At 52.3% G+C, this 27,669-nt stretch overlaps 3 protein-coding genes across 4 annotated transcripts; 2 read left to right on the top strand and 1 right to left on the bottom strand.

Moving 5' to 3' along the window:
- Positions 1-786: 786 nt before the first annotated feature.
- Positions 787-5,699, top strand: ankrd34a (ankyrin repeat domain 34A). Its single transcript, XM_077574934.1, has 2 exons — positions 787-1,007; positions 2,125-5,699. The coding sequence occupies exon 2, from the start codon at positions 2,166-2,168 to the stop codon at positions 3,744-3,746; it is 1,581 nt and encodes a 526-aa protein (XP_077431060.1). The 5' UTR covers positions 787-1,007; positions 2,125-2,165; the 3' UTR covers positions 3,747-5,699.
- On the bottom strand, positions 4,783-22,423 carry iqgap3 (IQ motif containing GTPase activating protein 3). Of its 2 annotated transcripts, none has more exons than XM_077574933.1 (38): positions 22,234-22,423; positions 20,967-21,082; positions 19,633-19,789; positions 19,269-19,346; positions 18,980-19,056; positions 18,801-18,868; positions 18,621-18,734; positions 18,060-18,238; positions 17,607-17,688; positions 17,381-17,544; positions 16,385-16,457; positions 16,153-16,316; positions 15,919-16,079; positions 15,736-15,839; positions 15,494-15,657; positions 15,057-15,147; positions 14,530-14,697; positions 14,326-14,468; positions 14,091-14,261; positions 13,961-14,044; positions 13,657-13,728; positions 13,359-13,428; positions 11,978-12,186; positions 11,759-11,911; positions 11,490-11,653; positions 10,400-10,624; positions 10,181-10,321; positions 10,037-10,121; positions 9,321-9,556; positions 8,440-8,572; positions 8,238-8,367; positions 7,848-7,968; positions 7,691-7,778; positions 7,091-7,294; positions 6,862-7,025; positions 6,663-6,782; positions 5,047-5,155; positions 4,783-4,968 (listed from the first exon to the last, which is right to left on the bottom strand). In XM_077574933.1, the coding sequence occupies exons 2-38, from the start codon at positions 21,029-21,031 to the stop codon at positions 4,855-4,857; spliced, it is 4,845 nt and encodes a 1,614-aa protein (XP_077431059.1). In that variant the 5' UTR covers positions 21,032-21,082; positions 22,234-22,423; the 3' UTR covers positions 4,783-4,854. The 2 variants fall into 2 exon arrangements, with proteins under 2 accessions (XP_077431059.1, XP_077431058.1); XM_077574932.1 differs by having other exon boundaries at positions 20,967-21,054; positions 22,234-22,422.
- A 1,224-nt stretch (positions 22,424-23,647) lies between these two features.
- On the top strand, positions 23,648-26,505 carry LOC144057407 (gonadotropin-releasing hormone II receptor-like). Its single transcript, XM_077574935.1, has 3 exons — positions 23,648-24,074; positions 24,990-25,200; positions 25,885-26,505. Exons 1-3 carry the CDS (start codon positions 23,730-23,732, stop codon positions 26,304-26,306), a joined length of 978 nt encoding a protein of 325 aa, XP_077431061.1. The 5' UTR covers positions 23,648-23,729; the 3' UTR covers positions 26,307-26,505.
- The last annotated feature ends 1,164 nt before the right edge of the window (positions 26,506-27,669 follow it).

Below are 27,669 nucleotides of genomic sequence, written 5' to 3'. Positions count from 1 at the left end.
AACCAGAAGGAAGCAAGATGGATGCAAGACCGGAAACAAACAATAAACCTGTGATGGAGTGTTTATGTAGCTCGCCATTTCCTTTATTATTGACATCATAATTACATGATCAATGTTGACATGTATCCATTTCAATATACATTGAATTCATTTGATATTGATTTTTGGCACCGTGCACCGTAGAATAATTGCATCTGTCATTCATCAGATTATTGTTGGAAACGAAGGAAAGGAAAATAAAAAAAGTCACATAACGATGGCGATGGCCTGAAAGCCGCACCTCCGACATACTGCAGTCCTTTTTCAGGGGATGCCCAAAAAAACGTATGAAAATTGCATCATCAAAAAGATTGATTTGATTAGATTGATTGGCCAATCAATTTGTACAAACAACAACCACGTGTGGACTGGCCATTAGAATCCATTTTTGAAAAAGATGGGAAATTTGTTCAATTGTGACTTAGGAGGTTTGCGCCCAGCGCAAGTAATAAGTAATAATAGGGACCTTCAAACTCATGGATTACGGGAAAAGCCCCACAAAATAATCATCTTTTTAGAGTGTAGATTTATTTGATGACACTAGCAGTTTTTGTGTTAATGACAGCGTTGAGTTGTTTATGAGGAAGGCATTGACAATATAGTAAAAGAAAGAATGGTGTGATTTGGTTGGATTGATGGCAAACGCCTAAAAGGCCAAAAGTCCAGGGGTGTGCGCAGGGTGGGGCCAATGACGGGGGGGGGGGTCGGGGGGGGGGCACCGGAGCGGTGAAATCCACGGCGCTGCTTCGAGTCCCTGCAAAGCAGAGGCGGTTCTCGGTTGCCATGGTGACGGTCAAGTTAGCTTGACATGTGCTAATGCTAAGGCAGCCACATGACTTGGAGGCAGCCAGCGAAGGGTTAAACTGCTCAGTGAGGAAGAAGAGGAGGTTCAATGCGTCAGCTGCTCCACGGCTTTCTTATCAACATGAGGAGGATGACGATGATGAGGATGATTCTCTCGTCCAGCGGTAGGAGAAAAGAAAAAAATCCATTCTTTTTGTTATGATGATGACGACGCAGTCACGGGAGGCTGGCGCGCGCGCCCGCGTTTGTGCGCGTTTGTGCGCATTTGTGCACATTTGTGCGCATTTGTGCGCGTGCGGCATTTTGGTGATAGTGAAGCAAAAATGTGAGGCAGCCGTCATCATCATCATCATCATCATCACGTCGTCGTGCGCACACTCCCAATTTGCCGTGCGCGATCGTTCTGCTGCTATGACGTCTTCAACATGTCGGCTAAATGATGCTATGCTAATCATCAAATGACAGTTAGCGAAATCTAAGCTGGCTGTTTGTACTGCGATGTCACTGTAACATCAACATCATCCTTCCAGCAGTGACATCACAAGAGCAGCTGCGATGTCACTGTTACATCATCATAGCGACGACGGCACTTGCCAGGTTGCCATGGCGACTTGCAGTCTAACGAGGATGAAAGCAAAGCGGCTGCAAATGCTCTAGTGATGGCAAAATGAAGCTTCATGAAGCACTTGCGATACTTTTTGACTCCTCAAGATGGCACTCATGATTCAAAGATGCAATGCAAATGTAATCAATTTTGATTGCACTTGCCTTTATTTTTAAACCAAGAGCACCATCTAGAGGAGTCAAAAAGTATCGCAAATGCTTCATGAAGCTTCATTTTGCCATCACTAAAATGCTCCTCGGAAACATCCTTGGAGCGGGAATGAGCAGGCTCCGCAAGTGCTACTTCCCCTTTGGCCCTCCGAACCGACGTCATGTGGCGCGCGCATGCGTCATCTTGACGCAGTGACGTCGGCGTTGACGCATTTGCCAACCGCGGCTTCTAAGGGTTTTGTTTTTTTAAACTACTCGTATCTTGTTCTTCACAGAAAAGCACAACTTCTGCGCTAAATATACGACTTGACCTCCGTCTTGTTAAATCCAGTGAGGTCGACGGTGCGCGTGACACCCGTTTGTAAAGCGTTACGATGGACGGTAAACGGCAAAGCGGTCATGAGCAGCGATCTTCAATCGTCCCGATAAAAACAAACCAGCATGGACGACTGCGCCGCCATCACGACAGTAGCGGCGATGAACAATTTGTCTGGGCTCCTCCCCCAGGTCCGGCGACGTCCTGAGAAGAGGCCCGGGCCGGGCCCGCCATGGCGGACGGAGACACCCCGCAGATGGAAGGCAACGCCCTCCTGAAAGCCGTCTTGCAGGGCAAGCTGAGGCTGAGCCGCCTGCTGCTGGAGGGCGGGGCCTACGTCAACGAGGGCAACCAGCTGGGCCAAACGCCGGTGTCGGCCGCCTGCCTGGCCGACTACGAGGACCCTCGCACCCGCCTGCGGATGGTGCGCTACCTGCTGGAGAAGGGCGCCGACCCCAACATCCCGGACAAGAGCGGCCGGACGGCCCTGATGCACGCCTGCGCCAAGCGGGCCGGCAAGGAGGCCGTCGCCCTCCTGCTGGAGAACGGCGCCGACCCCAGCCTCAAGGACTACTCGGGGTGCTCCGCCCTCATGCACGCCATCAACAAGGGCGACCGGGACACCCTGCAGGTCCTGTTGGACGCCTGCAGGGCTCAAGGCAAGGAGGTCATCATCATCACCACCGACACGTCTCCGTCCGGCACCAAGAAGACAAAGCAGTATCTCAATTCTCCTCCGTCTCCGAGCGTGGCGGACAAGGCGTCCCCCGCGTCCACGCCCGCCGCCTGCATGTCGCCGTCGGACGTGGAGATCGTGACTTCGTCTCCGGCAGACAGACAAGACGACGGGATCTTCAGCTTCCCGCCGGCCTCCGCATTGCCACCACCCAACGGCCGCCTCCAGGGAGAAAAGAGAGTGCCGGCGGCGGTGCCGGCGCCGCCTCCTCGCAAACTGCTCAAGAGGCTGAACTCGGAGCCTTGGGGCCTGGTGGCACCCTTGGCCTCTGCCGGGCCTCCTCAGGAGAGGGTCAGGGAGCGTCCGGAGGAAGCGGAGGGCATGTGCCGTTTAAGTCAACGGATCAACGGACTGTGCCTGACCGAGCCCGCCGGGCCTCTGTTGTCACGGCGACACAGCATCGAGACCCACGAGCCTTGTTCCCCGAAAGTCACGGAGGACCGCGCGGTCCTCGCCCCCTCCTCCTGGGCCGACAAGGTTCAACAGCACCAAATCCTGTACTGCAAGAACGAGTCCCAGGAAAACGCCGGTTCTCACGTCTCCATCCACCCCAAAGTGATCCGGACGGAGCACTATGAGGCCGACGGATGCGCGGGACCCAAATCCACATCCGGATCTCCCGACCGCGGGCGGGCGCCCGTGGAGCGGAGGAGGTACAACACGTCCCCCCTCTCGCAGGTCACCAGCTCATCTCGGGAGTCTCTGGAGAACGTCCCCCACTCGGCGTCGCCTGCGGCCGTGCGCCGCCGGAGCCCCGGACTCCTCGAGCGCCGCGGCTCCGGGACTTTACTCCTGGACCGCATATCCCACACCAGGCCCGGTTTCCTACCGCCGCTCAACATCAACCTGCAGAGACCCATCCCGGATATCTGCTCCAACAGCAAGCCGCCCTCGCCGGTCCACGGTGCTCACAAGATCCTGGTCCCGGTGGCCCCGGCTTCACCCAAACGCGCTCCCGACTTCAAGAACAAAAAAAAGCTGCTGAGGCGCCACTCCATGCAGACGGAGCAGATGAAGCAGCTCTCCACATTCCAGGAGATTCTGGCTGAGAAGGTCATCGAGTTCAACGGCGACTGACTTCTTCATGGACTGGGCGGCCATTTTGCTCTTCATTGGGGGCTCGCGCTTAACTGGAAATGAGCAACGGACGAGTCATTTCTTTGGCACAGGCTCCGCCCACCTTGTCATGTTTGCTCATGTCTATTCCATCCTACTGCACCTTTTCATAGCGTGGATGTTTATGTACGGAGACGAAAGATTTTGATGAAAGATATTTGACGTCAACAACTTGAATCCCGTCCACGTAGTCTCGGTCCAACTCATCTGAGCGACCATGCATGCGAATGTGATCTTGTGACCAATCGGTACCGTCGCTTTCTCGTGGCAGGTTGCAGCCAGCGTTGCTTTTTTGGGAGAAACAGACTCTGCCGCGAGATTTAATGAGTGACGGGTCACATGACCGCAAAAGACAATCCGTGTCAAAAAATAAAATAAAAAATCATTTCCAGGTAGACGCAAGCCGTGAGCGTATTTCCAATATGGCCGACATGTGCCGGGATGGCGGATGGCCCATTCCGGCTCTGCTTGAAGAACCGTTTGGAAGAGAATGCACGGAAGGCTTCCTTTGGAAGCGCACAGCCCCGAAAAGCCACCACACAGGGCGGACCCGGACCTTTTTGGGCTGGAACCGGTATCGTAGAAAGCGGTGCCAGAAGGTGTGGGGCTAAAAAGTGGGCAGGCTGAGGTCGCCGCCCTCGCCGCTGGCCCGAAATATTTTCAACATCCGCTCCACACCAGATTGAGGATTGATTTGAACCAATCCCGTTTCTCTTGGCTAGGGGGCGCCAAAAGCAACAAACAGTCACGCTTGTTGGGCTCCTCCATTTGTTGGAAAGGATTTTCCTCCCGCCCGTCGGCCGCCCGTCGGCCGCCCGTCGGCCGCCCGTCGGCCGCCCGTCGGCCGCCCGTCGGCCGCCCGTCGGCCGCCCGTCGGCCGCCGCATCTTTGCGATCCATCTTGATCATCTTTGCGATCCATCTTGATCATCTTTCTTCATATTGATGCGCTCACGCATTAGCATTAGCGAGACGACGACGTGCTGCTCACTTCAAAGCACTTTCACAAGATATTTATTGACCAAATAAGCATGAAATCTGCATACAAGACAAATCAAAGTTGACGAGTTTCATTTGCTGAAGAACTTTTTGTTGAGGAGGAAGATGAGCAAGTTGACGTTGACTTTGGCTTTGTTGAACATCTTCATCACCGCCACGCCGTCGTACTGCAGCTGCAGGAGGTCCTAAACGCGCACATTTGGGATGGATTGATTGATTGATTGATTGATTGATTGCCGGCTGAGCTCGGCTTTGCCGGCTACCTGGTATTTGATGTGGAATTCTTCCATGTCGACACCCAGGAAACGAGCTTTGACCAGGAAGCTTCCTTTCTCGGCGCCGTTGACGATGTCGAAGAGGACGTTCTTGAACCTTCACCCCAAAGACACGTGTTATTATGGGATGGCGCACAACGCATTTCCACACGTACAACTCATGAAAAGTCACTTCCTTTTTTTTTTTAACACGCCACATTGTGCAACATTTTCATATTTTGCTACTCATGATCCGTGATGATGATAACCTGTTGCTGTTTATGATATTTGATTGATCTTCTTGCTGGCGTCGGTCGGGTAGAAGAACACTTATCAAACCCAAAAACAAAAGAGTTGCAGAGAAAATACAAACGACTCAACAGGTTGACATAATAAAGCATTTGAGAATTTCAATTGATCAAATCAATAAAGAATCATGAGGATGAATCAAGATCCAATTTCTCATGCAAGTCTCAATGTGAGCGGTCGCCGATGCAATATCTGCAAATCTCCACGGATGAGCGAGCTTGAAATGACTTCAATTAGCTGGGTCAGAGGTCAACATGCTCACACATAAGATTGGATTGGCTCGTCTGTTCTTCCATTTGCTGACTGATGCTGGAAAATGACAACTGTGGACCCAATAAAGGTTTTTGCAACTCCTTGTGGGCCTCCTGCCAGCTGACGTACGGATGTGATGGCGACATATCGGAAAGATGCTCAATGTTGACATTTGCTCAAAAATACATTTTGATTTGTGACGGAAACCTCTTCTAATTAGCAGATCAACACCCTTAGCTACTCCTGCCGGCAAAAGTTTTCACACCGGATTCGGGTCGCAATTTTGTGACGTCATTTGCACGCATATGGAAGGCGGGAGCGTGCACTTCCGTTTTCAGCCACAGGTGGCAGCACAGATTCAAAATTCGAATTTGTGTGTGCACTTTTGCCACTCGGCTGCAAGGCGCTTCCAGTCTGACCCAAGTGGCAAGTTGCGCTAAACCCAAGTAAGCAGTCATTTGTCTGTTTGGGGTTAGCGCGGTCGGGCCGCCTTCCTGCGAGCCGCCCGCCCTTCATCACAACGCCAGATGCGCAAGTGCAGCTTTTTTTGTTGCCATGGGGACGGCAGGAGTGGCTTTTGCCTCTGCATCAGGCTTGCGCATGTTGCTGCTAGCTTAGCGGAGGCAACGTACGCATTAGCCAATGAGTTAGCAACGGTGTGGCGATGCGGGCGTGGCCACGGAAACATTCTTGATGGGCCCAATTCTTTCGGGGCTGCCGTACGTTTTGAGTGAGAAGATGCGGACATGGCATCAAAAGGCATTTGCACCAGAGGCCGACCGCTTGGCTCCAAATCTCCACATTTACGTCCGTTTATCCCAGAGGGCGCCATTTTCAACACTTGAGATTGGCCTGGTGACGGTCACATGGTTTCCCACTTCCTGAATCAGGCTTCTCAGAAAATGCTGCTTCGGCACTCGGGTCGGTCTGAAAATAGCACGTGGGGATGGACCAATCGTTGGGCAAATTTGGACAAACGATGATTTGGGCCGACGCAATGTGGAGTTTGGCAAGTTGAAGGCGACGTGTCCTTTTTTTGGTAACGGACGTGCGTGTGCACTGACTGTGTGTGCGGCAGGTCCTGGATCTCCAGCAGAACGCCTTTTTGGTGCAGTCGCGCCGCCGTGTAGCTCACAACAGGAAGCTTCTTCTTTGCGTCCGCCGTTTTCTTATCGCCGGCTCGGCTGCAACGCCACAAAGAGACAATGGGCGCGAGGGAGGGCGCGAGGGAGGGCGTGGCTTCCGCGGCGGCGAGTCGCTTACCCGTCAACAGTCAGCTTGTCCAGACAGGAAGTGATGTAATGTCCGTAGTAGTCCGCCTGCTGTCCGAGGAAGGCGCTCTTGGCGCGCAGGCCACGCAGAGTCTGACCTAATTTGACAAGCTCCGCCCCTCGGCGCTGCCGGCGGACGCGCTGGCTGCGAATGTCCTGCAGCGGGCGAGAAGCGACGCGGCAGTGACGGCAAAGTGGAAGCGCGGGCATCGGCGCCTCACCTGCGCAATCATGCTGAGGATGCGCTGATGGCCGCGCGTCGCCGGCAGGACGCCCAACGCCTCCAGACGGCCGACGCTTCTGCCGATCTTGCGCTTCTTCTCGTCCAGGCTGAGGGCGGCGGCGGACGTCGTTCTCTTCATCTGGTCCGGCGTGCGTGCGTCCTGGAGAGCGCGGCGACGCATCAGCTCCTCATGACGCACTTCCTGTTTCCACAAGCAACGGTAAACAATGCATCCTGGGAAACGGCGAGGCCAGAACACGAGCAAAAAGAACCGGACCACATGATGAAAATGAAAATCTTGAAAATGACAACTCCAAATTGTCCTGAGAAATATTTGGCTCATTTGACTTTCTGGCAAAATATCAAATTCATGATCCCTATGAATAATTTCATTTCAACAAGACGAGACGTGTAAATGGCAGAGAAGCAGACGCGAGACAGGAATGGCGGCTTCGGACTCCAGTTGGCCGGAGAACAAGGGACAAGTGCGGCAGGACACAAAATGAGCTCAAGCGTCTTCTTTCCAAAGCAATTGGGGCGCGCGCCTCTACAACGCCGCCGGCGCGAAGACGAGGAGAAGCGCAAGAAGCCGTCTGACCTGCTCGGGTGACGCGGCGTCTCCGAGGACGTCGGCGAGCGTGTCTCCCACCTGCGTGCGGATCACGTCTGCCATCAGCTGCTTGGTGCTGAAAATAAAGTGCCGTCAGCGCCGCCGCCCGCCCGCCCCGAATTAGCGGTGGAGGTCGAGCACGTACGAGAGCAGCAACGCGCCCGCGTTGGCAGAGTCTTTGGCGCACTCGTCCAAAACCTCAAACTTGTTTGTGAGCGTCAGAGAAACTTCCGTCTTGCTCCAGGCCCACTCGCATCCCGGATCGGCTGCGGAACACAAATCGACAAGCCGTCGACAAGCCGCCGACAGGCCGCCGACAGGCCGCCGACAGGCCGCCGACAGGCCGCCGACAGGCCGCCGACAGGCCGCCGACAGGCCGCCGACAGGCCGCCGACAGGCCGCCGACAGGCCGCCGACAGGCCGCCGACAGGCCGCCGACAGGCCGCCGTCCGGCAGACGACAGGCCGCCGTCCGGCAGACGACAGGCCGCCGTCCGGCAGACGACAGGCAGACGACAGGCAGACGCCGCCAGTACCTGCAGCCGTGGTGCTGTTGGCGCTCCCCACGAGTTCCTGCAGGCTGGGAAGAGGACCCACGTGCGCCAGCAGAAGTCTGAGCGGGTCGCTGGGCTCGGGGCACAAAGCGTCGCGGTGTTCCAGCAGCAGCTGCAAGCCGGCACGGCACATCAGCGAGCGGCACGTCACGGCACGCCAGGCGGCTCAATCTGGCCCACGTACCTTGTGCATGTGGAGCAGCTCGCCCAGCGAGATGCGGACCAGCGGCCGGCTGACGATCAGCGTCTCCGAGTACTCGTCCATCCCGAAGCGCTCCGACGGATCGGGAACGTCGCATGCCCGCCGCACAAACTTCCTGCCGTGGCACAAGATCACACTTTTGGTGCTGCAGTGGGACGCGGCGGCCATCATCACACCACAACTTGACTCGGAAATCACTGATCACGGGTCAGGCGGATGACGGCTTTCAAGCGCCGTCTTTTTCACAAGCTGCCGTCAAGAAAAGCATTTGAAGGAAAACGGGAGACGTCTTGAATGCGGCGAGAACCAAATGGCGCGACTCAAGTTGAGGAAGACGCAAAAGCAGCAAGAAACGGCGAGAAGGTGAAAGCGGCTCGGCCATCTTCTTCCCCTTCATGTTGTCTACTCGCTCTTCAAAAGCAAGACGGGCTTTCATTTTTGGAACGCGACCAAAATGGAGCTGCTTGAGAACGTGTTGACTTTTATTTGCAAGAATGTTTGGACTTCCACTTTTTTCACAATTGTGAGCAGCTGGAGACGTTTCACATCCCGTTGGTTTTTTGTTGAAATGTCGCGCGTGTGCCGTTCCTGCCAGTGGGCTAACGTGAGGCTCGGCTGTGACGTACGATTGGGGCGGGGCAACATTTGATTACTTTGTCATTGCAAAAAGTGACGCTTTGAAAATGAGCTCACGGGTGAACAGCGGCGGATTCTTCAAAAGTCTCGCCTTCAAGTGCAGCCGCTTGCCAAGACTCGTTTTCTTTTTGTTGCTCGTCTTTCCACGCAATGAAAGTCATCAATTCAGCGAGAGGGCCAAAAGTGAGCTGCTTGCCCGAGATTGGTGTCGAAGTTTGCGTAGTGACCTGAAGGTGGCGTGGGCGTGCGCCACGTAGCGGTTGAGCGCCGCCACGTGCTGGCCGATTCCGAGGAAGGGCTTGTCGGCGGCGGCGCACTGCAGCAGGCGGGCCGCCGAGCCCAGCAGGTGGCGCTGCTCCGGCCGCAGGCCCCCCGGCGCCCCCGAAGGCTCCAACAGGTGGAAAGCGTCCGGCGCCACGATGGCGGGATTGAGGAAGCGGTAATACAGCAGGTTGCAAAGTACCTGTTGAAGACACAAGGACGGCGGTTACGCGGCAACCGGCACCAACGTCATGACATTCGCCGGCCGCAAACACTCCCGAAACGTTTTCATTTCAACCCAGAACTTCAGGCAACAAGACTTGCTGGTTTTGTGCTCGCCACGACGAGCGAGCTGGCGAGCTGGCGAGTCGTCGTGCCTGACGCGCCCAACGTCCCTCGGGTGGGCCGAGCCGTCATTTCCTTTTCATTTCTTCCCTTAAATGCTCAGCAATTTCGGGCCATCCGTCTTTTGGCACCGTGGACGAAAGGCCAGCCAAGCCCCAGTTTTCTCACGCAGGAAAGCCAGGGCTCGGATTTGAACCCGCGGCTTCTAACGTGCACGTGCTGACTGCTTATGACGATTCATTTTTCTGTGACCTCATAACGGGGTCGATTTCTCCACCAATTGATGACATCAAGGCATTCCCGACCACATGACGCAATAAGAAAGGTTTGCGATGACCTTGTAGACGTCGTCATCGCCGGTCGCCGGAAATTTGGCCCTCAGGGCATCTCCGAGAACCTTGGCGGTGTAGCGGAAGCCGTACCTGCACAAACACACGCGTGAGAGGACGACGGGGAGGCGGCGCCGGCGCCGGCAACCTACGGGAGTTTGTTGACGTTGGAGGTGATGGCCTTGAGGATTCTCTGGGTCAGATTGCGCAGGTTGACCACGGCGATGTCCACGCGGCGGCGGACCTCCGGATGAGACAGCGCTTCCTCGGGGGAGACGTCGTAGGGAAGCGAGCTGGCGGGAGACGAGCGGTGAGCGGGCGGGCGTCCAGCCGGCCCCCGGGGGTGGGCTCATGGGCAAACGCCCTCTGACCTCTTGAGTCCGCTCCGGCTCTCGGTCTGGTTGATCCAGCTCTTGTAGACGTCCAGCGGGTCGGTCCTGATGTCAAGGTCGCCGTCCGCCAGGACGTCGCGCAGCACCGGACCCAGCACCTCCCGCAGGACGTTGCGGCCGCGCTCGTGCCGGTAGAAGTCCACCAGCATCTTAATGAAGACGGGGTTCCCCCTGATCACGTCCTGGGGCTCCGTCACCTTGCACCTGAACACAACACGCTCATCAGCGTGGCGCCCCCTAGTGGCGGCCTTCAAATCAGCAACTCCTTCCCTGCCGGAGACGTTGGCTTTGGTCTCGCCATGGACGAGGATAAACATGCATGTGGCTCCAAAGTAGCGGCGGCAACAAGATTCGCCAACATGCTTTATGGTTATGTACTCCGGTTATGTATTTCTGGACTAAAGTCTTAGAAAAACTTTCCGCTATTTTGGACTGTAGGATACCTTTATGTCCAAACTTGTGTTTGCTACGTGACCTAACAACAACTGACTTACCACATAAACAATTTCAATCTACACTTGTAGCCCTTACTATCGCTAAAAAAACAATTCTTGCAAACTCTGAATATCGACCAATGGTCGAACCTCCTCATAAATCACATTTTAATGGAAAAAATATCGGCCTCAAATAAAAAGCAAATATCAAAATTTATAGAAACATGGTCTACGTATATAGAATTTTTAAACCTAATTCTGGTTACTTAATTCTGTCTGTTAGCGAGAGCTACTACATCGTGATAACTTACATTGATGTTTCTGCATTTGGCAATTTATTATTATATTATATTATTAGTATGGGATTTTTTTTTAATGGGCTTTAGGTGAACTGATGAATACACACACGCTCGCACACACACACACAAAAAAAAATTTTTTGCGCTCAAAGACCTCCCAACCGCATCCAGCTTTTGCTTAAAAAATATTATTATTATTATTATTATCTCAAGAGATGCGTGAAAGAATCTCAACAGGGTTGTCAAAGGACTTGTCCATCTGGAGGATTTCGTCCTCCAGATGAGGATTGGGCCTCATTTGGAAGGTGCGGTCGGCACGTGAAGAAGATTTGCCACCTGATCTCGAAGTGCAGCGCTTGCGTGAAGAGGCGCAGCAGCAGGAAGGCCTCGCGACGGTCCGCCCCGAAGTTGAAGAGGCTGAAGATCAGCATCTCCACAAAAGACGTGCAGCGGCCGGCCGGCATCAGGAAGATCAGCTGCGCCAGGTAAGACGGCCGCGTCTGAAAGCAGCCGGAGCGTCGAGAGGATTCGGAACCCGCCACGTCCCCGCCACGTCCCCGCCACGTCCCCGCCACGTCCCCGCCACGTCCCCGCCACGTCCCCACCTGGAGCAGGTAGAAGAGGTTCTGGTAGGCTTCCAGTCTCTGCCGCCGCTCTCGGCTCAGCGCCTTCAGGCCTTTGCTCCTCCCCACGTCCATCAGGTCCGACAGCTTCTCCTTGTTCTTCTTGGTCAGCTTCTTGCAGTGAGACTCCACCTCCTGCGGGAAGCGCACAGGGTGAGGCGCCGGCCGCCGACCCACCGGATCCGAGGAGGCGCCGCTTACCTGCAGGGTGGCCCTGTTGCGCACCAGCAGCCCGATCTTCAGGTCCAGCAGGTCCAGGTCGGCCTCCAGCTGCCGGTTGAAGCGGATGCTCCGGACCACCTCCTGCTGAAGACGCGCCAGCTCCGCCTCCTCGCTGATGTCGTCCTCGCCCAAATCCAGCAAGTGGAGGAACTTCCTCAGCACGCTCAGGGGGGGCGTGTCTAATTGCACTGACACGGGAGCGAGCGGCCATTCAAAAGGGATGCTTGACTCATTTTCAGCAGTAAAACGTTAGTCGGAATGAATTGGATCACTTCAAGGCTTTCGGGTTCGATGTTCTGTACGTAACTTCAAATGTACAGAACATATCGGCATCGCACATTCTTAAACATTATATAGAAAAGGTAAGAGACAAGCTGAGAAATCTCCAAAAACAAGAAAATCCGGAAAGAAAGTAAAAAGTAAAAAAGGGGAGGTGGCTCGGGGATATCAGCAAGGTTCAATTCCTCTGCCATATACAATATATAAAACAATTTCACTGCATTCTTGATATATTTCAAGGATTTACTTTTTAAAGGTATTCATTGTAAATAGAAAAGAAATGACGTTACCAAATTCATTCTGGACAAAATATTCACTTTTTATTGCTAAAAAATGGTTCAATGAGTCAAGCGTCCCTTTAAGACGAGTTGTTCTACTTCCTGATTCTTTGCTGAAATGTATGGAAACTTTACTTCCCAAAATGTTTATTGAAAAAATGCCTAATAAGAAAATTGTTCTCTAGTGCCATCGCTGCTCTTTTATATTGTCAGAGGGTTTGGACTGAGGTTCAAGCCGTGTTGAGTATGAAGGTTGCAAAACGTGTCAAGCATCATCCAAAGGCCAAATTGCTGCCAAATATTAATCCAAAAAACAACCGCCACAGTGCCAGCATTTTAACTCCTCTTTCAAGGCAAACAGAATATTGGGTGCTATAAACAAACATGGTGGATGCCACATGAAAGATTCCATTCTTTCATTAGGAAAAATAAAATCAAATAAAAAGGATGTTTCTACCTTATCCCGTTTGAAAAGAGGTCATTTGAGTGACATCGAGCCACAATGGAAAAAATAAGGAGAAAAAATGCTTTTCGTGAACAGTGACTTTGACACTGATATTTTATGTTTCGTGACTCTGTGAATTAGAATGAATGTGACAAATTCCCGCCAAGTTTTCTTGGAATTTGATACTACCGGGAACCCATTGAAAAGAACTACAATGCTGCCATCTGCTGGCCAAAGTTAGTAGCTGTTTTGTGATTTATTATTTTTTTTAAGTTCCACTGCCCATTTAGCTGATGTTTTTGGCGGTAAAAGTTGACCTTTGGCTGACCTTGGCCCAGCGTCCGCTCACATCACTTACCCAGCATCCTGTAGTCCACCCGCGCCTGACTGGCTCGGAAGAAGGTTTGGATCTTTATGACGGCGCCCACCTGGGGAAGCGCACGCTTACTAAAGTCAATCGGCAGCAGACGCTTCAGGTCACATGACCCTCTTATGCAAAAACATGTTGACTTGGTGCGCTTCCTTTCAAGATTGCCGCAAGAATGTCAGCGACTTCCAGGTACAAAGAGCCAAAAGGTCACATGGTCACCTCCAACCATCTTGTGTGCGTCTCATTGGCTTGTGTGTTGATTCTCATGCATGAGGCGCACACTCACGTTTTGCCGGAAGACGCTCAAGCGCGCGAGATATTTCCTCCTGGCCAAGCACATCCTCACCAAGGCTTGAATCTGAAGACAAACATCAGCAGTCGCGTCAAACATCCACGTTTGTCGCAAACTCCGAAGTCGTCTTCTGACAATTGCTGACAAGATGGCAACTGAAGAAGCGCTAAGTGCTGTGAAATCCAACTTTAGGCACATTAGCGCCCCCTGCTTGGGAGCACAAATACTGCCATGACCTAAAGCAGGACATTCAATGAGCTGTAAATTTGGCGAGTGTTTGTACATGGCGGCGCCTCACTTTGACTGCCGCCCTCCAGTTTCGGTCGAGGAAGCGCAAGCGGCGCCTGTACGCCCGCTGCTGGACAAACATCCTCCAGTGAGCCTGAAGACAAAACGCCAGTCGGTCACAAGTCGCTCGCTCGCGCCACCTGGATCAGGACGATGGCACGGGTGTGGCCGCGCAGGTAACTCAGGCGCGCCGCCAGTCGGCGGCGAGTGAGGAATCCTCGAACGGCCGCCTGCAGCCGGACGACCAGCGCTCTGTTGTCGGCCCAAAGCTCTCGGCGCCGGTGCGCCGTCCGCACGCCGCTGACCACTTCCTGCGGGCGAGCTGGCGTGAGCTGACGGAGGCGGCGCACATGCGGCTGGTCGGCGATGCCTCACCTGGATGTCGCGGCGGTCCAGGAACACGCTGTTGTGGACAAAGTCGGGCGGCTCCTCCCACGTGCCGTCCAGTTGGTAGAGGTGGAAGAAGAAGGAGGAGCCGTCTTCCGTTGGGATTCGCACCCACGGACTCTTGTTGTCTCCTGCAAACGGGCGGCAGTCTGAGCGGCTGACCTCCGGCTACGTCAAAGGCGGCCACGTCACCTGCGCTAGCTTTGCGCTGCAGCAAAGCAGCGAGCTGCTGCTGATACTCGGCGGCGCAAGGCCGCGTCACGCCCTGCAGCGCCACCTCTGGCAACAACAGCACTCGCACTGTCTGCGCCGCCTGCGTCTCCTTCACTGCTTGATTGACAGCTGCCACCGCTAGACACACTGCACATGCGCACGCCAAACACACACATTTGATTCCTCAAATACGCCATCAACAAAGTTGCATTGGACAAATATATTTGTCAATTAAATAGACAACTCCAAGAAAATCTTTTTCTTTTCAAACACTTCAAAAATGTTGCCACAGCCACTAAATGAATTCTCTTTTGATTGGCATGACAACTTGACCGCAATTGTTGCTGCTTGTAATCAGCTTTTTTTGGCCTACTTTGGTCTCTGGTTGACTTTTGGGTTTTAATTCTTCTACGCCCCCCCCCCAAAAAAAAGTTTGATGCCGAACAGAAAAATCGGCGATATAGCTGAAAAAAATATGCAAACAATCAATCATGTGACAGACTCACACTTTAAAGCTTCCCGAGTCTCCCGATTGGCTCGTCTCACCGCTTCCTGGATGTCAGCCAACCACAACTCAGCTCCCGCCTCTTTGCTTAGCTGATTGGTTAATGGGGGAACACATGACCTCACAAGTTTAATCAAAATGAATCAAAACAATTCTTCATTGCTTTGACAACTTATTGATTCAACTTCAAACGATTAGGAAATAGTACAAAAATGATCTGATGAATATCATGTGCAACTCATTTCATTCTTCGCACGCAAATTGCAACTCTTGGCGCTATGTGCGCGTTGGCCTCCAGGGACACAGAGTCACACCGTTCGGCACATAAATGCTTTTTCTTTGAGTCTAACGTTTTGAAGATCGTGAGAAGCCAAACTCAAAATCCCAAATGATTTTTCCAGCCCTCGCTCGCTTATGTGTGTGTGTGCGTGCGTTCACCTGAGATTTGGTCTGCCTGCCGGCGCTCATCAAGCGGAGATATCGGCAGGCGTTGGCAGGCAGGACATCCTCCACGCCACTGGGGGGCAGCAGCAGCGCAGACAGCAGCCGCTTGCCATCCGTGCTCGTCAAAGCCTCGTTAACCGCTTGCAGAGCTAGCGTCTCTAAAGGGTCAGAGGTCACGCGGTCGGACGTTGAAGCCGTTAGCCTAGCTTACTTAGCATGTTGCCTTTGTGACGTACGCTGATGTCGGTCGTTGGCCATCTTGATTCCCTCCTGAAGTTGATTCCAGGTCAGCGCTTCCGGGCCGGCCGACGCTTTCATGCCGGACAGGCACGACAAGTACCTGTGGCGGGCGCACCTTTTTCACTGCCCTCATCCTCATCATCATCATCCTCATCATCATCATCATCATCATCCCTTACTTGTCCATCAGGGCGTGGTCCACATGGGTCAAGCCCAGTGACGAACTGGCCAATAAGGAGCTGAGCTGCCGCAGGTTTCCCGCCTCCACCGCCTGATTGACCAGCACCACTGCGGACAGCATCTCCACGGCAACAAACAGCTCTTCCTGCTGCAGCGCCCCCTGCAGGATGGACCGCAACATCACAGCAGAGCGGCGCATGCGTAGGTGCGCGCACGTGTGTGTGCGTGCGTACCTGGACCGCGTGCGTCTGCAACAGCTGCAGCTGCCGGTGATAAAGAGACGCCGCACAAGGGAAGACCAGGGGTAGCTGGAGGTCAGAGGACATCAGACAACTGACCGTGTGTCGGGGGTCGCAGCCCCGCAACGACTGGTTCACGCTGTCCACTGCAGCCTGCGCTGTAACGCACACGCACGCACACAAGGTCACGCACAAGAGGACACAGCCGGTCTGCCGTCTGACTCACCGGCGGCGGCGGCGCGGACTTCCCGATTAGCAGCGTCGACGACCTCTTGAAGCTCGTCGGGCTCCAGCGGATCCTGAAGGCGGCGTGGCGACACGTGTTGTCAATCATGTGACCAACATGTATCGCTAACATGATTGCTAGCAACGAGCTTTGCTGTGGAAAGCAGCCAAAAGCTTTAAAAAATTCAATCAATAAAAATCCACCTGGCTGAGTTGCCCGCCCTTGAACGCAGGAAAGTCAGTCCATAGGTGCAATAACCTGGCCCCACCCTCCTTTCACATTGCCAACCCGTCTCTGGAACTCCCTCCCGCCGCGACTCGCCTCGGAAAACATGAAACGGACTTGGGGCTGCTTATGGAGCGAAAGGTAGCGCACGTCATTTGCACTCATCTTTGACGCCGTTTGTATTGTTTGCCGCTTGTTTTCTTCCAACTCGCTTTGTCCGCTCAACTTTGGAAAAATACAAGCAAAATTGTTGGCAGCAAAATTGTTGGCAGCAAAATTGTTGGCAGCAAAATTGTTGGCAGCTAAATTGTTGGCAGCTAAATTGTTGGCAGCTAAATTGTTGGCAGCTAAATTGTTGGCAGCTAAATTGTTGGCAGCTAATGGCGGCGGTGACGCGATGTGATGAGCGCACCCTGCTCACGGTTTTGCACACACATGACAACGTACTGACCCATTTGGAGACAAGAGCGAGCAAAATGAAGACGAATATTCACAACCATCACAGTCAGTCAGTCCAGAAGAAGATCCTGCGCAATTTCAAAATAAAAGCCTAACAAAGCATTCACGACCATGTGATTATTGGCTGACTTTTATTTTGAAGTCGCCCTCAGCACGTTGTGGCGGCCGGCATCTTCGTGGGGCATCCGCTCTTTTATCGCTCATTTGTGCTCACGTTGGCCACATGTGCCGTCTCCGGACGGGAAAAAGCTGGCATCCTATTTTCAAATTGCTGGCAACAACTTTCCACTTGGGATCGCGTGCATGACATACCGGCGCTTTTGCGTGTCGCCGGGCCTGCGCGTGCTCCAGGTAGCAGCGGCCGTGGGCGGCGAAGACGGCCCCGAGGGCCAAAGACGGCAGCTGCAGGGCGCGCACAAGAGCCCGCTCGTCGGCGCCGTCCAGCGCGTCGTCCGCCAGCTCCACCGCCCGCCTCACTGCAGACACGCACGCATGTCAACGCTCGCGCCTTCCCGCGTTGGCGGCAGCACGCTCTCACCGTTGACCACGTTGATGATGTTCTGGATTTCTGGGGCAGTCAGAAACTCCTCGTACAGATCTTTTTCCTCCGAGGCTCCGCCCTGAATGGGAGACAAGTCAAGCGTCACAACACTTGAACAGTATGAAGCAACATTGAAATTTCTCAAACGGCGCATTTTGTTGTCACTCTGCACCTCACATATTTTTCTTTTATAAAATGGCAAAAGCCTCATTTAGAACAAAATTCTCATTAACTTGCACTGATTTGTGGACGAGCCAATTGGTGACATGATGAGAAAAAAAGAGAGCAAATCCTTCATTTGACAAATCTGGAGCCAATTTTTGTCCATCTTTGGACAGGCGTGACGCGGCATTGGCCGCCGTGCCAGAGTTTGCGTGAATGCAAGGTTGCCGCCCACTCCCGGGTTGGCACGGCCATGTTCGCCAAGCGCCGCCCCGGAGCCGCACTCACCCGTTGGGCCGCCCGCCGCGCCTTCCCCCGTTTGGCCTGAAGCAGCATCTCCTGGTAGATGCTCATCAGCGCCTCCTGCAGGCCAGCCAGCTGAGCGTTGGGGTTCCGCAGAGCCGCCGCCGTGGCCCCGACGTCACGCGTGTCCACCGCCTCGTTGATGGCGATCACCGCCGCGTGGACTGAAAGGAGGACAAGAGGCCGTTTGACTTTAACGGCTGACGGGCGGCGAAGAGAACTTTTGGGGAAGCCGTCGCTTATTTCCCGCTCCGACTTTTACAAAGTGGAGCAACTGAAAGAAAACGGCCAACAAATGGAGTGAACGATTCCAAGTCACTTTGGCTCATTTCATCCTTTCAATGGAAAAGACTTTTGTGGGACGACTGGCGACATAGTGAGGGGTTTGAAAGCCGGTGTCCAAATGTCTGCCTGGAACAAGATCAGATGGACGACTGGCAATATTTGTTGGATTTCCGCAATGCAAAAGCTTCCTTTGCACGTTGCATGTTTGTGTCAAAGATGACTTTGATTTTGACAAAGATGTCAAAAAAGGCGGCGGCGTACCTGCGGCCTCGTCCAGCGACACCTCATTGGACAGAATTCCTCCGATCTTGTGGAAGGCAGGAAGCTGCAGGCCGTATTTGTCCAACTCCAGCCGCATGTTGCCGATCTCCTCCACTTCACAACGATTGCAACGCGTCATCGGCACAAATTGCAATTGCGACAACCGCCATCCAGCCTTACCTGTAAACTTCACCTTCCCGCAAAGGTCGATGATCTGCGGTGCCAGGCCAAGTCTGTGCAGGTACAAGCTGCACGCAAAGGTACGGAGGGTCAAGTGTCAGTTGAGTCGGCTTAAGTAAAAAATTGTTTTAAAAAAGTCGAGGGAAGGAGAACGCAAGTGATGGACAGACGGACGTCACCTGAGTGCATGGATGCAGTAAACTGCTCTTGGCATGTTCTTCTTGTCATAAACGTCGGTGGTTTCCGGATGGAAGATCTGAAGCGAGAACAAAAGCAATGCACATTTTTTTTTTGTGTCGTAGGTTCCATTGTAACCGACGCGCGGCATGGAAAAAGTGTGGTGGAAAAGCGAGCGCTCGGGGCCCAGCAAGGCCGTTGGGGGGTGGAAGCGGCGCAATGGAAAAGGGCGGGAAAGAGACGGCCTTTTCCATTGCGCTGCCGTGCTCAAGTTAGCAGTCGGTTCCTCACCGACGGCAGCCCAAGCGCCATCATGGCGGCTCTCCAGTGGTTGATGTTGTCCGTGTGCCGAAATTCAACACCCACAGCCTGAAAAAGGCAACAAATGCGTCACACATTTACATTTTGGGCATCAACGGCGCCCCACTCGCCTGAATGCGACACCATTTTAGATTTGAAGATTTTTGTTACGAAAGAGACAAAAAAGTGTGCCCCTCTCTGGCCAGTAGGTGGCTGTGCACATTTGGCGCACATCTTGTGCCAGAAAGAAAGAAAGATCTTTGTGTCAAGTGGCAACGCACGCATGACGTAGCTCAAGCGGAAGCGATATCGGCCGGTGCGAATACGCCGGCAAGGAAAAGGAAGCCACCTTCACCTTGTAGCGCAGCTGCTCAGAGTCGTAAATCTTCTTCCGAGGAACGACGGCGGGCGCGAAGCGATGGGCCAGTTTGGCCAGGAGGACGCCGTTCCTCAAGGCTTCCTCCAGCTCGCTGGGAACGGGAAGCTCCTCCCCCAGACACGCCTCCATCCACCTGCAGCGGGACACGCAATTGGCCCAGCTTGAGCATGTGATCCGGCTCAGCTTTTCGCTTCCGCGTCGACCACACGCGGCGTGACGCTTGTTGTATTGCCGTTCTCACCATTGCGATTTCCTAGGAATCTTCTACAAGAGGTCATTTTAAAAAAAGAAAAGAAAGATTTCTACATGCACAGGCCAAAAGAAATAGTGTAGCATTTCGATACGTTTGGGTTTATCGGAATGTACAATCGCTGTTGATACTTAATTATTGTAAAAAAATTATTAGAAAGAGCAAATGAATTTCATTTGTTATTATTCGGGGTGTCAAAATGAGCGCGTTCATTTGGAGTTATTGAAAGTTCCTTTAAAGCCACTCTTTTTTTTTTTCTTTTTTTCTTTTTAATGCGCGATCAATGACGACCACCGCTTACTTGGAAAGCCTGCACTGTGGGAATTCCAGCCGCAACGAAGCAGACACGTAATAAAGTGAATAATAATGCATAGCTTTATGGAGACTGGGGTTGTATCTGGCAATTTTAAAAATGTGCAGAATTTCACAAATTACTTCACGTTAGAGATTAGATAGCTCTTAATAAGACAAGAAAAATGCACTGAGCTGTCACCAATGTCTTACAAGTGCAATTATGCCATCTAGTGGCAGAAAAATGACCTCAACACAAATCAATATCACACTTGTTTTTTACAGTACAGTGCATCTTTTTTATTTCAATTTTATAAATGATTATGAAATTACTGTATCAATGACTAAAAGGTGCAGCCATATTTCTATTAGTTTAACATTTTTTCCACTTTTAAGTCAACAATAGTATAGGAAAACTTATTTTACTGTACATTTAGAAGATATAAAATTGTAGATTAATCATGAGTTAACTATTTAACTTATGCAATTAAAAATGTTAATCGCCTGACACCCTTAGTTATTATTATTAATTAATTACAGTCATTTGCGCAAGCGTGTGATTTCCGTAGTGTGTATTCAACTCTCAAGCCGACAGTACACGTCTTCATTTGCCGCAGTTGGAGTTTTTGATGGGTCAGGGCCAATGTGGTCAATACTTGTCGGCTGGACTGTCAAGTCCTTTGAGACTCTTGGAATAAAGTGGATGTGACTTCCCACATCCAAGATGGTGGACAGACAGAATGAAGAAATCAAGAAATGAGCGGCCGACCTTTTTGCCTCCTCCAGTCGACACAGGTAGTGATAGGCCTCGTTTTGGAGCCGCTGCTCGTCCATCTGCTCGGCTGTCAGACGGCCACCTGCACGCTCGCCCAACACAACGCAAAACTTGACCGGCTTATTAGGGGTGTTAGAAAAAAATCCATTCGGCAACATTACAGCGCGCCATTCTCGAATTGATTCGATATGCGGCCGAATCGATCACTTAGGGTTAGGATTTACACATTAAGCATGGAAGAATGTTATATTAATGGAACATTAAGACTTAATATTTTATTTCAGTGCTGTTCAACCATGAAACAGACTGCAATTCTAAAAATAGTTCTTCATTCGTTATTATATTGATTGAGCTCAGCTCTTCAACATCATTCGCAGACGTGATTTGCTACAACCATATTCCACAATCTGCCTGAATCAAGTTTTTCGGGAAAGGGCTGAAATGCTGACAAGATAGACAGTGGATATTTTGCCGTGAATGGTGCAAGAACTACAATACAAGGACAAATCCGCGCCAGTGAACGTGGACCAGCTCGTGGCGTCACGGTACCTTTTCATTGGACTTATTTTTGACTGCGTTTCAGTCGGAAGTTGTGAACGAGCACTTTTGTTTCACGTATTTATTGACAAATTTGCCACATTTGACTGTTGTCGTGGCAGAGTTGGATTCGCTCCGTGTTGACCAATTTGCCACATTTAAAGAAGTCGAAGGCGCGATTGCTGCATTTGAACAGACATCAACTCTACTCGGAGGATTCGGCTTATGCTGGTAATGCTGAAAACAGCCTATTTTCGGAGGCAAAACAAAGTGAAAACGCAGATGGGGGTGAAGCAAGGGGCAGTGTATGACTCACGGCAAAATGAATGACCGATTCCTAGCAGCCGACACATCACGCCAAAACAACCTTCACGCCAGGCCTAGAATATATTGCGCAATCAGAGCCGTTGACGGCAAAATAACGCTAGGTGGCGAGTTGCCGGTCACGGCAAAATAACCACTGGCTAGTTAGGCAGGTTTACTTGCTGCAGGTCAAACTGTGTTTGGGGAAACAAAACAAAACAATTAATCGCGACCAGTCGTCTTTGTGTTGGACATTTTCCTGGAATGCGTTACAAGTCCGACTTGTTGTCCCCACTTTGCCGGGGATGCAGCATTAGACGCATGTCCACTGAACACATCATTCAGAGTACGGTCTCAATTAAGTACAATGACATTTCTCGATCATGTACGATCATGTGAAGAAGTGACAAACTCCACTCACAGTGACTCTGAGCGCTGGACTCCGCCATGTTTGACATATTCACAGCTCCACACGCGAAACAAAGTCAAAGTTTGCCTTCGAATACGCGGAACAACGCGAACCTTTTCCAAGAAATCAACGGCGAGCGCGACAAGCAAACAAATTGACAGCAGCGAAGCAACAGCCAACTGCTCAAGTCGCCTATTTCTGGTTTGGGTTTGAAAGCTGGCGCCTCGCTCTGATTGGCCGACAGATGAGAAGCATCTGCTATTGGCTGAGCGCAGCGCGTTGCATTATGGGTCACATTGCTGACGCGAGGCCACCGGCGGTCATTTTGCGTTGCCATTGGCTAAGCGCACCCTATTTGAATTGATTGCTTTCTCTTATTTTCAACCTCCAGGGCGAAAATGCCAACCGTGTCTGGCGTAAGTTGTACCAAGAAGTCCGAGACGATCACCAAATGCACATTTCATTAGGAAGACATTGTGATTATAAATGTTCTCTTGTCAGGTATATCTCCGAGTGCTATCAAGGGTTGGTCTGCATCCTCTGGTCAGAAGCATCAAGAAAAGAAAAAAAGAAAAGACCATCTGGACAAAAACAAATTGCTGCAAAATATTATTTTATTTTATTTTGGTGGGATTTACGCCTCTATTAAGACATTAAATGTGCTACTTATTGTTGCACTTAATGAATTAAAGTGTTAAAATGCAAAATGTAGAATAAATACCAAGCTGCTGCCTTCATAAATGAGTGTGAACGGATGCGTGCTCACTCAGCCGCGTGAGGACGACAACAACCAAACGTCGGCTTAATAAGTACGTTCCGGTATTTCTTTTTCATCCTTAAATGGCTACCAGAAACCGAATTGCAAATGTCGCAAATTAAATTCTGGGATAGAGTGAAAAAGTGAACTGCCAAGTAGCGATCGAGGGAACCCTCAACTCAGCGTTTTCAGCCAACAGAAGTTGTCAGTAACGGTGGCAACGTAAGATGGCTGACCGGCTGTGGCGCGCGCACGCACGCACACACACGCACACACACAAGGAAGCAGTAATTATGTAACATTGAGCATTTATTGACTCATTTGACTTTCTTTGTTATTAAGGAAATGTAATCAGTAGAGACGTCACTCACTTGCTCACTCCAAGACATTAAAAGACAATTTCTTCACTCATTTCATCGCAGTGTGCGTGCATGCGTGTGCGCGCGTGTGTGTGAGCTATCCACCAATCATCAAGCTGGTTTGCTTAACAAAAGGCAGGCCCAAAAGTTGAGCTCTCCCACTCCCTCCCTCCCTCCCTCCCTCCCTCTCTCTCTCTGCCCCCACATCATCTTTTGACCTTGACGGCGCAGCGGCACAAAGTCCAACGATGTCCGGCAAGCGGTCGCCATGGGCGTGGCCCTCCGCTAACCGGTCCCAGTGGGAGGTCCCCACCTTCGGGGGGGCGGCTCGCTTCCGCGTGGGCGCGACGGCGCTGCTGTTTGCCGTGGCCGCCGCCGGCAACCTGGCGCTGATGGCCAGCGTGTGCGGCGGGCGAGGCCGTGGTCGTCCGGCCTCTCGCCTGCGACCGCTCATGGTCAGCCTGGCATCGGCCGACCTGATGATGACCTTCGTGGTGATGCCCCTGGACGCGGCGTGGAACGTGACGGTGCAGTGGTACGGGGGCGACGCCCTGTGCAGGCTGCTCAGCTTCCTGAAGCTGCTGGCCATGTACGCCTCGGCCTCGGCGCTGGTGGTCATCGGCCTGGACCGCCATCGTGCCATCGTGCGGCCGCTGCGCGCACTCAGCGCCCGGCGCAGGAACAGACGCATGCTGGCTCTGGCCTGGGGCCTCAGTCTGCTGCTGGCCGCGCCGCAGGTTCGTGCTTTGAGTCGTCAGGCCACCCTAGCGTGGCAATGTAGCGGTTCACGTAGCCCAGCTGGGATGGACGAGGGAGGCGGCGTTGTCGGGTGTTCCATGGGCGAGACCCCCAGATTGCAATGTTGCTGAAAGAATCCATGTTGGCTGCTACGTTTCCAAGAACAGCTCAAGCGTGGCGCAGAAACGTAAAAAACAATCACCGTGGCAACATTTCTGCAGCTGGTGTTAGCGTCAGGGCAGTAAATCCCGGCTGGAATGTTCCGGAAATTGATTGAAGAAGACCACCTGCTGTTGGCTTGGGCCAACGCTGTCAGGGTGGGCGTGAAGGGTTGAGGGCTGGTGGACCCAAATGCGGGGAAGCAAGGCAGTGAGACAGGAAGCAAGTGCAATATGAGGAACTTTAATGAAATATAGGGAGAAAGGTGAGCAGACAACGGGACGGGACGTGACGTGACGAGACGTGACGTGACGTGACGTGACGTGACGGGACGGGACGGGACGGGACGGGACGGGACGGGACGGGACGGGACGGGACGGGATCTGACTTGACTTCCACACATAACATAGGCAATGCACCCACACCGACTGGACAAACACAACAGACTAAATATACCAAGACTAATGAGACACATCTGGGGAAGGGAAGACACACACAGGTGGACGTGGTTGGACATCACGAGACAAGGCAAGAAACCAGGAACACAAGACAAAAAACACCAACCACAGACAAAAACAGCCGTAACAAACAAAAAGCCGACCCCCGCAGAAGCGAAACATGACACAACGCCACCCTTTTGTTTCCACGAGGAAGGCTAGCAATGCTAAGAGAAAGCCGACAACACACCAGCACAATCATGTCATGTTTTCATCATGTGACAATGTCACGTTTTGATGTCGTGCTCCCCGTTGCAGCTGTTTGTGTTTGGCGCGGTGGAGGCGAGCGAGGCGGGCGTGGCCTTCACTCAGTGCGCAACGCACGCCACCTTCAGCGTCCGCTGGCAGGAAACGCTCTACAACATGTTCCACTTCAGCACTTTGTACGTGCTGCCCCTGCTGGCGATGAGCTGCTGCTACGGCCGCATCCTGCTGCACATCAACATTACGCACCTGAGGAACAACAAAGGTAATCCTGCCGCCGGCCAAGCAACACGTCAAGCACAGGTGGAGACAACCAGGGCAGGACTGGCACACACACACACACACACACACACAAAAATCATCTCTGGCATTTTGACTTGGGTACGCCAGCCGGCCGAGTCCAAATCTTGCCTAACGTAGTTCTGCCAGTGATGTTTATTGCTGATGTTTCAGTTTGCTATCTATCATTGAAATGGATAAACGGACCGGTTTCTCTAAATTGTGGAGCAATCTCTTGAGGTTGACAATAATACGGTATCATTAAAAAGCACTGCATCGGCCCCAAATCAGGTCGGCCCAGTCCAGCCCTGCAGATAACCCGGACCACCAAAGGTCAAAACCCCGCCAACAGTTTGTTGCTTCTAGCCGACGGCCGGGCAGGTGAAGGCAAACTGCGGCAGGGTTTGGACTTTCTGCTTTGATCGCCTCCGACGTCAGGCCACAAGACGCTCGCCCGTCGCACGTGACGCGCCGGAAGGCCTCTTCAGACCGCGCTCGCCATCCACTTTCGCAATTGTTGCTCCGAGGAGGAGGATTTTTTTTCTTCTTTGCTCCAAATCATGTCTGCTCTTCAGCTATGTGGCGACAGGTTGAAATTTGACGCTCAGGCAAGGACGGCGAAGCCCCGTCGGGTCTGAATTGTGCCGCCCGCCGCTTTGTCGTCCTCAAGCAGGCCAACTGCATCGCAGCGGCAGCGACGGCATCTCCAAGGCCAGGATGAAGACTCTGAAGATGACGGTGGTCATCGTGCTGTCCTTCGTGGTGTGCTGGACGCCGTACTACTTGTTGGGGGTGTGGTACTGGTTCCAGCCCGAAGTGGTCCGCTTCACGCCCGAGTACGTCCACCACGGCCTCTTTCTCTTTGGGAACCTCAACACCTGCTGCGACCCGCTCATCTACGGCTTCTACACGCCTTCCTTCCGGGCCGACTTGGCCGCCTGCTGCCGCCGCGACCGGCGGGAACCGGCCGCCGCCGACTTCGGCCTCCCCGCAGCCCGCGTCCGGAAGGACAAGGAAGGACAAGGAAGGCTGCGGAGTCATGGACAGGGAGACGGGGACGGAACGGGTCCTGGCGTCCCGCCGACGACTTGAGCTTGCCGAGCGTGAGCACGTCCGAGGAGAAAAGACGCCTTTCGGCAAGTGTCCTGTAGGTGGCGCCATGATAAACCATCCATCCACCAGTGTGCGATGCCAGAGTACATGCTTTTTTGCTATACCAGAATAAATTGTTAATTGACAGATGGAATTCCTGTGCCTGGGCCCAAAAATGTCTTTTCAGCCGCCGTACTTGCCGACCTACTGCACATGCGCCATAGTTGGTGCAAATAGAATCAGAACCACCTTGAACTCATTCACTCGCAGCCATTTTCACCGAAGCAACCCCCTTCGCTCCCGGCTGTTTTACTGGATTTTGACTGATTTTGTGTTCTGTTGCTATAAAAACATGGAACCTACCAAAAGAAAGATTCGACTCTCCACTTTCATCAGGAAGAAAATGTGTATTTGTATCTGTTTCCATTTTGCAGCAATTACCATTAGAATATAGCTAAGTTTCGACATTATTCACAAATCTGTTTTTAAACAGTGGGGGAAAGAGCTTCTTAACAACATGGCCCTGGTTGATCTCGTATACTCTGCTGCCACCTGCTGGGCGCATTGCTTTAAATGACCTCTTCAGGTCAGAGGCTGCATCAAAGCCTTCTGAATGCTCTAGCATAAAAAAAAAGATTGATTTACTTTTGTAAACGTATAAATATGTTTTTGGGACCGTGGCAATGTTTCAAAGGGAAGGTTTTTAGACGTTTTGGGGAGCAAATGAGTTAAGCATGTCAAAACTAACAAGGATGTTGTCTGGGGCAGTCTGAGCTCCACTCGTCAGCAAGTGAAATGGCGAGCGTACGCTTGCTGTGGTGCCAAGCGAGACAGCTGTGAAGCAGCAAGCGGTGCCGAGCGAATCATCAAGTGAGGACCAAGTGGCCACTCGTGCACTTTTGACAGTACAATGGCACTTGTGCAAGGGATGCAGGTCATCGTCATACCTCTTCAAAAAAAACTTTGCATGTGCTACCATCCATAGTGCCCTTGAGCCTAGTGCAGTGCAAGACTGTTCAACGCCACTCATGCAAGTATGTATGGATGTCCAGCTCCAATAACCAGTCAGTAAAAACAATGATTCCATGCACTACTTTCTGGCTTGTTTTGCACTTATCGCCCACAAAAAGGAGATTGTTTTATGTTAAACAACCCCCCAAATTGGGGTCATTGTGTACAAAACCAATTGTTCTTTTCTTTTTGGTACAAAGGAACCCAGAAAGTTCCATCAAATTGACCCAAGTAGTCCAATTTGAATTTGGAACCCACATTGGGGTTGTTTTGGACTTGTGCTTTTCGAGTGGTGGAGTACTGCAACAATGTGCAGTGTGGGTTAAGAATAACCCTAACCCTAAACTGTTTC

This window comes from Vanacampus margaritifer, chromosome 9 (genome assembly GCF_051991255.1).
Source record: "Vanacampus margaritifer isolate UIUO_Vmar chromosome 9, RoL_Vmar_1.0, whole genome shotgun sequence".
In the NCBI taxonomy this organism is placed as follows: Eukaryota; Metazoa; Chordata; class Actinopteri; order Syngnathiformes; family Syngnathidae; genus Vanacampus; species Vanacampus margaritifer.
Note: the sequence above shows the minus strand (reverse complement) of the source record. Positions and strands in the feature narration are given on the sequence as shown.